Genomic DNA, 13959 nt, shown 5'->3' with positions numbered 1-13959 from the left:
GTGTATGGATGCTTCCTGTAAACTTCCTAGCCCACCTCAGTATCCTCTTTGGTTGAACATACATGCCCACGTAGCTTCCACCTTAGATGTTTGTATTAATCTGAAGAGTTTAAGATTACCTAGTTTTTCTTCTGCACAAGAACTAGAGTGATTATTCCAGGCTGTCATGTCAACGTAACTGGATGAACTAAGTGAATTCTGTGCTTACAAAAGGTCCTTTTTAGACAACTGTGCTTCAACTAATGCTGAACTGTCCACGTGGCTACTACCATGTGTGCATTTAATCACTGTCTTAAGCAACATACAGGGGTTTCCTGGAATAGTCCATAACTGGTTTAAGGTTGTACTTGCACACTTTAAAGTTCTGCAGGACTGCGTTCCATGAATGATTATTGTATGGTTCTTCGGACGGTGAACTTCAGACTTGGATCATTAGAGAACCAAGACTGGGGCCAAGGGCATTACATTGGACACTGGAAGGTGAGCACCATGAACTTTGTCTTCCATCAGTATCTTTGTGAAAGGGATAATTATTTTCTTTTAAAAGAGTACATGCCTTTAGAGTAGAAACCATAGAAATGTTGCTGTGTAATAATCTTTTGATCGAAACACTTGACACACAGCAGATGTTTAGGGCTTTGAATTATTTTTAAGTATTGTTAGCGATCCTCTTAAAACAATTTATGTATTTTTGCAGCAACAAGCATCCAAAGGAAAGAAAATGTTTCAGTACCAGTGGCGAGCAGTTCCAGTGGCCAGCAGTACAGGTGTGTGTGCTAGGCTGACATTGGTTTAATTACTAGTACGGTTAATATTTATGAAATACCATTCTGAAAATCTAAAATCTTCTGTTTTCAAGAGCTATCTAAGGTCAAGCTTGTGGACTTAAATGGAGGAATTTTATGTACCATGCATAAAGAAAGTGGGACCTAAATTAATCAAATACTGGTAACCATGTCTTGTTAATTTAGTCCTTTTTCACTCAAAGAAAAAAATAATACCATGGCATTGATTCCAAAAATATTGCAGCCTCATTTTTCTAAGGATACCTTGATGTTTTTCTGCAGGCCCAAGTCAGTTGGTTTCCTTTTTAGATTCCGCAAATGGATAGCAGCTTTAGCTCTGTATGGTACATTACCTATTATGTACTAGAACCATACAAAGATTAGGCTTTGGGACAGCCGCTTGTTCAGGATTGGATGGCTTTCTTGTTTGTCTCAGTTCTCTGCTCCTTATTCAATGGCTTTCATCCATATTGTGTTGCCGCTACCCTGGAAAATCTCCGCTTTACACACTTTACATAATTTCTGATTGAAAGAGTTGCATGCTCCCTTTGCTCATGTGAGGGATTTTTTTAAATTCTATTTCATTTGAGCTTATTGCTTGCTTATGAGAACACATTTCTGCCTTTGATAATACTTTTTTTTAATGAAATCCATTTGCGTTTTCTCTAGTTGCTCATATAGAGTAGAAATCAAAGCAGAAATCTGGCCAACTTTTAACGGGAACTCTTTTCTCCCCCTTGTCTGCTAGCTCTTTCCCATCTGGTCCTCTCTGGCCCCTCCCGTGTCCCTTGTCTTTTCTTTGTTTGTTTACTATATATTTTTGGCGAAAGCCAGCAGCTGCACACTGCTAGGTGGCTTCTTACCCCTTTCCAAGTGTGTGGCATCATGTTTATTCTTAATTTACAATTTTAAAATGGCTGTTGGGCATCCTGCAATGGTAAAATAACAATTAAGGATAACAGAAAAACCAGAGATGGACACCTGTGCACTAGCATACATGCAAGTATGAGTGCTGACCACTGGTGACATTTTAGAGTTTTTTTTATACTTTATTAATTTACCGTTTCAAAATGGCCATTTTCAAAGTTAATACTGAAGCATGTGGGATGCCACTACCTCTGCACTGTGTGATGGACGGAGGTAATGGGGACTATTGGCTTTGCGAGTGCTTATTCCGTTAAGTCTCTAGAACTATTACCCACATTCTTATTGCATCACTGCAATGTTCAGTTTATTAAAAACTTTGTAACTGCCATTCCCAACAGTAATCTACATGAAGCTTCTTTTCTTTTATTTCACTCCTAGAGTTTTTTTAATGAAGGGTATTTGTGGCCTTTAAAGTGAAAAGGGAAAAAAACAGCCGATTTATAAGATTGCGTCTACCAACCAAGAGAATTGAACATATATATTTGTATTTTAATTCTCTACTATTTGTAAGACTAGAAGGAAATGGGCTGACCTTTAAAATATTGTTGCACTCACATTTTCACTAGATATAGTTAATACTTTGTTGACTCTCGCTGCTTTTCAGCTTGTTTTTATGTGCATGCTCATGTATCTCTATATGTACCTCAGCCCACCCCCCATGTACCTGCGCACACCAGGGGTGTGGAATTTAATAAAATACCTACTTGTCCATAGGGCAGCTTGCTTCATAAATTAACTTGTCCTGTAACAAAATCCACGTGTCCCTTTGATTCCATGTAGTGTGGCGACAAATTATGGCAGCAAACTCATTATTTAAGAGCTCTGATGTAGCCTCTATGATTATTCCAGGGTTCATACATAGTAGTGTTTGAATACTTGCAATCCCCTTATGTTTCCGCAGATCTACATACTGGTGCTGAAGTTAGTGGTAAGCAATAGTTCCAGGGTTAGAATGCCCTTTTGAGTTTGTGCAAACCTACTATCTTGCATGTTTCAACTCTTCTCTAATCTAATCATACTGAGAAATGTTGAAAATATACTCCTGACAATGGCAGACGTAAACCTTCTTCCAGAGTTGGGAAAAACGTGGTTGGAGGGAATGTGAACACTCAGATTTTCACATGAGTAAATCTACACATGCATATTTGTTCATGCTAAAATGCAGTTTGCAATATTTTCTAGGAGTACTATTTCTTGTCCTACTTCTGTAAATTCTTGGGATTTCACGAAAGTCGTATAGCTGCACTTAATGCAAGGACATATACCATGGGTGCACTTTTGAGAGTTTCTTTAATAATTGGGCCCCTAATTTGCGTTTATTAAAATTCTGCCTCTCTCTGTATCGGCTGGCTTCACTGTGAGTGACAGCATTCTGCTCTTTCATAAGGAGCATATCGGCACACAAAATCGTTTTGTGGCAGTGTGTGCTTTTTGAGACCAATTTTTTTTTGCTTTTGCCAGCTCCGACACAAATAAGGTTTTACAAAAACCATGCCAAAACAAGCCGCACATTGACAAAACTAAAAAGCTGACCACCAATTTCAGACCTCCTGGCTTTGCCAATGATTGATTTTTATTTCCCATAATCTTATTGGAACTGGTTAAACTGATTTTCCATTATAAATATTTTTGGGAAATACTAGCATGCATCAACACATGTTACTAAATGATGCTGCAGAGAAATGGTACCTGAAATTTTACAGTTGTTTAGCGAAATGTTTTTTTTCTGCATTCATTTATTTACGAACATTATAGTTTGAAAGCAAAGAATCATCAATCTTGCTTTCAAGCCTCTGCAAATATTTGCATCAAATCAGAGAGCATTCTGGGAGCATTATACCTAGCCTCATATTGCTATACTTTGAAACGGTGTGTACATAGTTTTGTACTGGAACCACTGTCAGTAGTGCAGTAAGAGCTTACAGCATTTACTTAGAGTGCCCCCCCTAATAATACTATTAATAAAGGCTTTCAATTAATGAACCATAAATACACGTTTGAACAGCATTTACATATGGACAAAAATATTACCTTAATTGCAGACAGTGCCCTTCCCTGATCCATAATGTGGTACCTTAAATTTGCAGCCAAAGGGTTTGTGCTGTAGGGGGTTGGGCCTACTTGTCCCAAGGACAAAATACATATTAAAACGTGTTACTCTTGACCTCAAATAATATGTCCTGGGCGTTGGGCTTACGGGTTACACATCCCAGGCACGCCCTCTACTTGCACATCTCCTATTATCCATACCCAGTTTGGATTCTCCTTACTCACCCACTTTCCACCTGTCATAAAAAATGCATGGCTTTGCTTCTCTGGCTATTCCACTTTTTCAATGTGTCTAACTTTTTGAATGGGCAAGTTAAATTGTTTTACCATTGGAAACTGGTGAAATGAAAATTAAACTTTGCCTCCAGTTACCATGGGACTGTACACGAAGGCTTCAACCAGTTCTCAGCAGGGACGTTACATTTCCCATTGAAATTGAAAATATTGCATCTGTGTAACAGGGAAGCTGTACTGTGTAAGGTCACCAAGTTAATGATGACTGTCAGTACTGGTTAGATGGTGGTCCTCCGCTCGCACCCTTTTTATCTGGAAATCCCGTCCACACATGATTGTGAGTATCTCTTGAAGAGATTTAATTTCTTTAATTTCTCATGAGTTATTTAGCACTGATGTGAGGGAGATGGAATCCGCAATCTCTAACTTTTTTGTTGAATAACATACTTATAGCATCACATTTGGATTGGAGGCTTATCTACTTTTAGCAGATTGCCCATTCTCCATCTTCAGATTTAGACCGTAGCCCTCCTGTGACTAACATTCTTATGCCCAGACCAGTGATTTTCAACCTTTTATTTAAATAGAATAATGTGAATTTCAGGTTCTCCTTTACACTCCTTCATCAATGCCTCTTCCAATTACAACATACATGATTCTCTGGACCTCTGTGGCTCTGGTTATGAATTGTCCTACTAAGTTGTCATGGCTACTGTAGTTTAGGAACTGTTTCTAAATATATTATATCGGAAAATACATTTATCAGCCATTTGTAGTGCCTGCATCTCCACAAGTACCTTGACAAGGCAGTCAAATTACAGACAAAGATGCCACTTCAACTAAAACACAGATGAGTGATGAAGAATCTTTACATCTTACTTTACTCAAGTAACTACCGGACAATGAAGCAGTCTACCAAAGTATTACATCAGCTAACAAAGGCAATGAAAACAATCAGCTTTCTCCTTCTGCCTGACGAGCCACCGGCTTTATTTCAAGATTCACTCTTGTCCTCCTTTCAAACCATTATTTAGTTCAGGATCTTCTCAAATAAATCACTATTGGAAGTACTTGAAATTGGCCTCGTTCTTAGTCCAGAATGTAAGGCCTTGGGGACTGGATATAAATTATTCAAAGATAGGGCCCTTCATTGTTGCGGAAAACAAGCTTCAAACTCAACTTTCTCAACTCTCAAAAGGGGCACAGCGTCCAGAAAAACATTCCATATCTGATTTTCTTGCTGAAGGGTAAATCCCATATGATCGAAATTGTGAAAGCCACCCAGTCTAAAACAGTGATACGCACCTAACCAGACCTCTTCACAAGATTAAACCCCTGATTATAGTAAACATTTGTGTAAATAACCCATTTGTGACCCAGACCTGCTCTTCACACACATCAATGCTGTAATTTAAAGTAACCTGTTATTTTGAAAGCTTTTTAAAATGAAGAAAGTCAGCCTGACGAAAACAAGCTTACAAAACATCATGTTAGAGAAAAGTTAAAATGACGAGATACCTTTTCCCAGAAAATGTTTCCATGAAAATGGAAATTGTTTATTTGAAAAGACAGGAGGGTGAAGCGGTAACAGAAAAGTGGGTGTACAAGATGGGGAAGGGGGTTGAAGAGGAAATAGTAAGGGGTTTGTTAAAGGGAGTAAAGTGGGAGAGGACGTAAAGGATTTGTTAAAGGTAGTAAAGTAGGAGAGGCTGTGAGGGATTTGAAAAAAGGGGGCAAGAAGGGAGGACTAAGGGGCTTGTAAAAACATGAGTAAGGCGTGAAAGGAAGCAAGGGGTTTGAAAAATAGAGTAAAGCTGAAGTTGGTGTAAGGGGACTGTTAACATGGGAGTAAAGATGGAGGAGGGAGTAAGGGGTTTCAAAAATGGTAGTAAAGCTGGAGTGGGACAAAGGGGTTGATTAAACAAAATGAGAGTAATGTAGAAAGGTGAGAACGGGGTTTGAAAAAGGAGTAAAGCAGGAGTGAGCGTAAAGGGTTTCTTGAAGTAAAGTGGGATGGGAAGTAAGGGGTTTACAAAAGCGAGTAAAGTGGGAAAGTGGGAGTGGGGGGGTTTTAGAAATAATGGAGATAAAGCACGAGGGGAGAGTAAAGGTTTAAAAAAAAGAAAGTAAGGTTGGAATGGGAGTAAAGGGTTTGTTTAACAAATGGGAGTAAGGCGGGAAGGGGAGTAAGGGGTTTGGAAAAATGGAGTGAAGCATGAGTGGGAGTGAATGTAAGGCATTTTATTTACAAAAAAATGTTAATCTGAAGGGAGATGAAAGGAGGAAAGAGGTAAAGTTTTAAACTGGAGTAAAGTGTGAGAGGCGATATCAGAAGTGGCATGGAAGACACGGAAATGCATCTTGAAAAAACCTTTCCTCCCTTATTAGCCACAAAATGGAAGTCAGACGTGAAAAGAAAGTCGTCAACAAATTAAAGGCATTCTAGATAGTGGGGGAAAGGTGGTGCTGATAATGTTAAATCTATCATCCACCTTTGATACAGTCTCCCACTCAAGACTTCTAACGTTTCTCTAGGCTATTGGTGTAACAGGACTAGCTTTGAACTGGCTTGCTTCCTTTCTGGCAGGTCGAAACCAACACATCTTGATTCCTCCTTTCTCCTCAAAACCATATGAACTGACAGTGGGAGTTCCCCAGGGCTCAGCATTAAGTCCCACCTTATGTAATCTGTATCTCACTCCTTGGGCCCAGATTGCTGAAGCCCTTGAGGCAAAAACTATATCACACGCCGATGATACTCAGCTGCTGCTTTCATGTGGCAAGGCAGAAGAGTTGCCAGGAGCTCAGACTAAAACCTGTCTGACTACTTTATTTCAGTGGATGACCATACACCAACTCAAGTGCAATGTGGATAAAATGAAAATTATGTTTTTTGGTAGTACCACGCCTGAATTCTGGAAAACCTTTTGGCATGATGATGCCTTCCCTCCAGGCTTACAATAGGACTCAGTTTAATAACTAGGGATAAAATCTGATGATAATGTCTTTCAAACCTCAAATTTAATCAGTAGTTGGCACTTGCTTTGGTGTGTTACATACTTTTAGAAAATGTTTGCACGTTTTGTCTTTCTCAGCAAAGAAGCTGGTGATTCAGGCTTTGATAACCCATGGACTAGATTACAGCAATGCCCTTATGCTTTGGGTTACCTGAACAGCTGCTGGGCAAACTTTAAGTAGTCCAAAATGCGGCGCCCATTTACTTCTGAACCTGCTGAATAAGAAAACCGATGTCTCCCCACCTGCGAGTTCTTCATTTGCTCCCTATCAAGAAAAGAATCTTGTTTAAAGCACGTGTGCTGGTACATGGGCCTTGTTTCAGACGGGAGTCGTCTATCTCAGGGCTAGCTTCAACTTTTAGAGAAACCACAGAAAACTGCAATCAGCTAATAAACTGTTATGTTAGCGGCAATTCCCAAAATTTGACGAGCCGAAGTGGGAGGAAGACCACTCGTGTATCAGGGAGCTGCTGCATGGAATAAAACACCCTTGGAGCTTCTAGCTCTTACCAATACTGCAATGTTTAAAAAAGGCTAAAAACCTGCTTTTTGTGCAAAATTAATTTCTTTTCAGTTTTCTTTGTCAGACCTGTGGCTACATGCAGGGACATGTAGTAACTGCGTGCAATATAAGTTGCGTGATCATTTGAAGAAAGAAATTCATAAGAACCATTTAATTTGTGTTGGATTTTCACTTTAATCACATACAAGCTCAATTCACTTGCCAAGGCTATCAAACTTTTCTCCTTTCCACATTTAAAAAACACAACAGTCAAAACTGACCTGCCTAGGATCTCATTAATTAAATAAACACTAACTTAATTGTATATCTTTCTCTATAACTGCACATTAGTTACATTTTATTCTTATTCCTAATATATTCTAGAAGTTAAATGTACACCACTCCGCTATCATTGGTTGAGGCTGTGTTTTTTAAATGCTTAATTTATTAAAATAATCTGGAATCTTTAGTTTGAAGGAGAAGAGAGATGAAGGGCTTTTTCCATGACTAGACTCACGATTACTGGGTTCATATATTGTATCTGAATTTCTGTTTATTGGAATTTGAAACCATGTGAAATGAAGTGCTGTAACAAGTTATAATACAATGCTACTTACTGAGTGGGTGGTTACACACATGGAAGTAGATGTAAAATGTAGTTGTTTCATATAACTTCCTTTGAATGCTAGTAAAGCTTGTTTCAAAATCATCACAAATTATTTGTGCCTCAACTCACTTGTTTGGAGGAGAAGTCTACATTTTCTCTTATTTTACACAGAACATTGCTACTTCCTTTTGGGTACTACAGATTTTGACTTTAATACAGTTAACTTGTATGAAAGTGTGACCCCTCAAAATCCTTTTTATTAGCCAATTTATATAACATTCCTCAATTAAGTTACTTCATAACCGCGAGCCAAGTGGAGAGTTTGCACAAAGGAAAATGGATTGAATTCAGAAAATATATATTATTCAGATGTACATGATTATCTAATGGTACTTGGAATATTTATGCATTTGGTAGGCCTGAATTATATTATTTGCTCCCTTAACATCTTCCACTGCTGAATTTATAGCATGGTGTCAAACAGCAGTTAACAGTATTTCCCCAGTCCTTCTCAGTAGGCCATATGTTCATTCCAGTACCTGCAAAAAAGAAAACAAAAGCCAGCTGTAAGTTGCACATAGGTCTGCTATGATTCTTTGGCCTGTTCTTCCTAAAATTCTTTCTTTGTTGATTGTAAATAAAATCATTCAGCTCTCAAACAGTTACTCCAGCCTCTGTTGAGAGTAGCAGCAAATTCTCTAGTTTGAATTTCCTAGAAAGATACCAACTGTCATTGTTTGCTCCTTGTATGTAGTGTTTGCGTTTGTGTCAGATAGTCGTTGGTAGCAATGGAGAATCATGTCCAAGATAATAAAGGGTTAACTACTAGGCCAATAATATAAACAAGCATTTGCAATGCAATAGGTCTCGCATCAGGAAAGTTTGAGCTATTGGTATTGTAAATGACACATTTTTTACTTATGTGTTGATTTTGAAAATAGCGACATATTAGTTTTGTCATTTACACTGGCAATAGTTTTAACTTTCGCAAATGTGACACCTATAGCATTTGTAATGCAATATGTGTTGTATTTAAGTGACTTAGATGTATTGATATTACAAATAACAATGGCTTTTAATTTTTTTAAATATTTAATACTTAAATAAAAGGTATTGTAATTTACAATGGCAATAGCTTAAACTTTTGTAAATAACTTTTGTGAAGATTATGTTCAGTGTATTTTATTGTGACAAAATCCAAGAACAGAAGTGAAATATCAACATCTTTTTGTGACATTTGTAATAAAGCTTGAAACATTGAGAGAACATATTTGAATCAGTTGTTGTTGAATGGTTACACAGATTGATGCTGTGGTGGCTCTGAATGATGTTGTGGCGGCGACGAGTGATGCAGTGATGCTGTGGTAGCGCATAGTGATGCTGTGGTGATGCGATAGATAGTGAGGGCGATAGATAGATAGAGGGAGGGCGAAAGATAGATAGAGGGAGGGCGAAAGATAGATAGAGGGAGGGCAAAAGATAGATAGAGGGAGGGCGAGAGATAGATAGAGGGAGGGCGAGAGATAGATATAGGGGGGGGGGCGAGAGAGATAGAGGGAGGGCGAGGGATGGAGGAAGAGTGGAGAGGCCAAGACAGGGAAGGGGCAGGAGAGAGTGAGACAGAAATACAGGAAGAGTGGAGAGGTCAAGACAGTGACGGGGCAGGGGAGAGTGAGACAGAAATAGAGGAAGAGTGGAGAGGCCAAGACAGGGAAGGGGCAGGAGAGAGTGAGACAGAAATACAGGAAGAGTGGAGGGGCCAAGACAGGGAAGGGGCAGGAGAGAGTGAGACAGAAATAGAGGAAGAGTGGAGAGGCCAAGACAGTGAAGGGGTAGGAGAGAGTGAGACAGAAATAGAGGAAGAGTGGAGAGGCCAAGACAGTGAAGGGGCAGGAGAGAGTGAGACGGAAACTGAGGAAGAGTGGAGAGGCCAAGACAGTGAAGGGGCAGGAGAGTGTGAGACAGAAATAGAGGAAGAGTGGAGAGGCCAAGACAGTGAAGGGGTAGGAGAGAGTGAGACGGAAACTGAGGAAGAGTGGAGAGGCCAAGACAGTGAAGGGCAGGAGAGAGTGAGACAGAAATAGAGGAAGAGTGGAGAGGCCAAGACAGTGAAGGGGCAGGAGAGAGTGAGACAGAAACGAAAGGCACATGGCGAATTGTGAACAAATGTCCAAGTACCTGACTAATATCTACCACTGACATTACTTCATATTTCACCATATTAATTCACCAAGCGCTATATAAATACAAACCTTTGTCCTCTATCCTTCTGCTATCATTCCAAATCCAATTAACTGACTAACCTATCCACCACTTAAAATGTACTTGCATGTTTCACTATACTAATTCAACACTAATCCTCTATGGGTCCCGGAGTAGCGTGCTACTCGCCGAAAAAGCGCTTTGACGCCTCGTCAGGGGTAGTAAGCGCTATATAAATGCAATTACAATACAATATAATACAATACATTGAGCCTGGGTTGGACTGGCATACAGAAAGAACAACTGTAATTATGCGGAACGAGAGGGCCAAATTACGCGACAGGGTTGATTAAACTATGTGACAAGAAAAGGCATCTTATGCGGCACTGTTTGTGATAGTAATATTTTGTTATTTTTACACTTGGAAATGGTAACAGATATACAATAAGACATGGCATAGGCTCTGAGAAGTTCACCTTAGAGTTTTTTTTTACAATGACAAATAGATTTAATATTACGATTGACAATTTACAATTGGTTAGGTTAAAAAGTAAATGTCTCTTGCAAACATGTTATCTCTAAAATGTGTGGGCGCAGATACTCGACTGGTTAATTCATATTAAAGTAAATCCCGCGATGAGCGTTTTTATAGGGCGGTATCACTTCAAACTATGAGCGAAACTAAAATCCCCCTGACATGAATAGAAACTGCAACTCTGTGCATCGCTCCCCAGTGCGATGTCTTTACGTTCATCTCTGCAATGGTCAACATTTCTATCGCTGGGTCACGTGTTTAGCTCTTTCACTGCACAGAGTAATATTTTTCTCTGTATCACTACACCGAGTAACATTTCTCCCCCCTTTGATAGCGCACAAGGCAATATTTCTGTCTCCGCGGAGACTAAAGTTTCTCGCTATCAGTGCACAGAACATCACTAATATCCTTCTGTCTATAGTGCATGTGGCGTCCTATGTATGGGGTCCTTACTGTACATAACAGCACGTGTATCCCTGGAGTCCTGCGTATATAATTATCGCTGCCGCTGGTGTTTTTATTTTGCAGCTTTCCCTTTTTCAGGTTTCCCATAACCAAGGTATTATCATCCTCCTATTACCATGGTTCCTTCTACCCCGAGCCAGCGCCACAGGTGCAGCGTGGCCTCGTGGGGTCCCTCTAATATTAGCTACACGACCGCTACTGCTGCCCGCGCGCAAGCCCGCCATTTTCTGCACACCTGCCCTCTTGTCCATTGATGCCTCGAGGGTTAGGGGTGAGACAACAACCTCGCCAGTGGAGAAACTAGGGTTCGCCCTGCGTGACTTCGGATGGGAACAACACTCTGGTCGAGTTCCTTCACACCAAACGGCACACCAGGATTTTCAATTTTAACACGATGCCGCAAGAACCCCACTTCATGTGTTGCACAAAGTCTTATTTATAAGCGACGAGATCATAAAAAAATCGCGGGGTTGACAGTGACTAAATGTTGGGGATATGTGCACGTGGGCCTCAGCCTGAGAGAAGTGTATGGAGAGGAGGCCTATTTATATTCAGGAGGAGTGATCTTATGTACAGGCGATTACCGTGCAGAGTGCTGTAAAACATCTCTCTCCTTTCTTTGTACTTTAAAACGCACCATAGAAAAGTTTTTCCCCGATTTCGCGAACTATTTTCCTTACCTCTACCCCACTCTGCCATCCTGCTCTTCTCCGGATCCCGGGTATGTTGAACCGAACCGGCTGATACCTAAGGCCAGCCCCTTCTTGCTCTCGTCCAATCAAAGATCCATTTCTTACTACGCAGTTAAAATTGTCACATCGAGGCTTGGAACTCACGCTCTTGCTTCACCGGGAAGAGACCGGACATCGACATAAAGGATGAACGGAGTGAGACATGACTATCTGCTGCCAAGCGACATAAACTGGAGGAAACTTGGAATGCGCTTCGAGGATGTGAATTGAAAAAGTAGGGTTGGGTTGCCACCTTTCCTAGAATGAGGTAATGTGGCGCGGAAGCCCCAGGCTCCTAGTGCTGTGTTCCGGCCTGCGGGGCGGCGTCCGACGGGGGACTTCGTGTGTGTGTGTGTGTGTGTGTGCCTGCCTGCGCGTGTGTGTGTGTGTGTGTGTGTGTGTGTGCCTGCGTGCATGTGCGCGCGTGCCTGTTCACCAACGCGAAAGCGTGTGCGTTCACGAGGTCAAATCTCCGGCAGGAGAAGCGCGTGACAGTCTGCTGTCCACATTCCCCCAAAAGTGATTACATAAGTTGTCCAGCCCTAGACAGCAAAGCTGCGCTTTGCTTTCGTCTAGGCTCGACCTAAAAAGTGCCACTACTTCTGATGGTGATTCACATTCATTGACCTCACATTCTATTCTGCTACAGAGCAAGAGATGACGTGTGTATGTCAGCCTAGCTTGGTATTTCCTTGAGCTCTTAAAGGACCTCAATTACAGCTATGCATCAGTTTATACACATAATGTTTTTCTCTATACAGTCATATCACAAATTTAAAATAAGCTTCAACTGCTTGTCCTTCTTGTGAGGTTTGTAACACAAATGTTTCATCTGGTATTATCTATGACATTCAAATCACTTGTACACTAGCATAAGAAATTACTCTTGTTCACTAACATATTTACAGAGAAGGAATGTTTTACTTTCTACACTACACTAAATAAAGTGCATAATATATTTTGGCCTGTTTATTTGTGACAGTCCTCAAAAAGACACAGCTAATCCTGGATCGCTGGAGTCTCAACCTTTTCCTCCTAAAGGACCTTCTCACATGTTGACATTCATTGAGATCTTGGATACCATGCATGCAGCAGAATGGAAGACATTGTTTGAACATGAGGTGCTTATTTATATATTCCAGTGGGAAAAAATTACATTTGAGGCTTCAAATACCAAAACAGATGTTTAATAATTGTTCTCACCTGCTTTACCTCGGGTTCTAGGGGCGTAGATGTATTGATTAACAAGAACCCTGCCTTTCATGTAATGTGGACATGTGTTGACCCGCATGACAGTTATGCAGGGATCAAGGGTCTGTGGGGGAGACCAAATATTACCCTGCTGAGTGTCTATGCCCCTCCTATACACTCCTATTTACAAACACCCACACCTGAGAAAGTGGCAGCCATACTGCTGGAAAATGATTCTTCCCTCCACATTAGTGGTGGGGCATTCAATATTGTACTGGCTCTTCATCTAGATCGTTCCAGGTTCACTACAGTGCCTGCACTAGATACACCTCTTGAACAGTTTGCGGCCATGCTGGGTCTGTCTGATCTGTGGAGGCCCGACATCAAGAGGAGAGAGCTTACTCTTATTTTTCAGGGACACACAGGGTGTTCTCCAGGCTGGAGTATGTGTTTGTCCCATAGGGAGAAATAGGTACTGTACAAATGGTTAAGTACCTGGCAGTGGGTCTTTTTGAGAATCCCCCATTTATGTCTCTGTGGGCAGGAGGCAACAGCAGACGGGTGTTAGCTGAACATTCAATCCTTGGGAACTACGGGACTCCGAAGTGGCCAGGGAGCGCCACATTGACACAGAACTTTACTTTACCGAAAATGAGGGGTTGGTGAAATCTGTAATGGTTCTGTGGGAAGGTATACAAAAATCTCTTCAGGGAA

General features: G+C 40.7%; 1 protein-coding gene across 1 annotated transcript in view; it reads left to right on the top strand.

Moving 5' to 3' along the window:
* The window catches only part of MTF1 (metal regulatory transcription factor 1), a 263924-nt gene that overhangs the window by 233246 nt on the left and 16719 nt on the right, over positions 1-13959 (top strand). Inside the window, exon 9 of the mRNA XM_078681228.1 lies at positions 698-767. Coding sequence (XP_078537354.1) covers positions 698-767 — 70 coding nt within the window. The remainder of the gene's footprint in view (positions 1-697; positions 768-13959) is intronic.

Source organism: Lissotriton helveticus, chromosome 3_1, assembly GCF_964261635.1.
Source record: "Lissotriton helveticus chromosome 3_1, aLisHel1.1, whole genome shotgun sequence".
NCBI classification, from domain to species: domain Eukaryota; kingdom Metazoa; phylum Chordata; class Amphibia; order Caudata; family Salamandridae; genus Lissotriton; species Lissotriton helveticus.
This window is presented reverse-complemented; position numbering and strand designations above follow the sequence as displayed.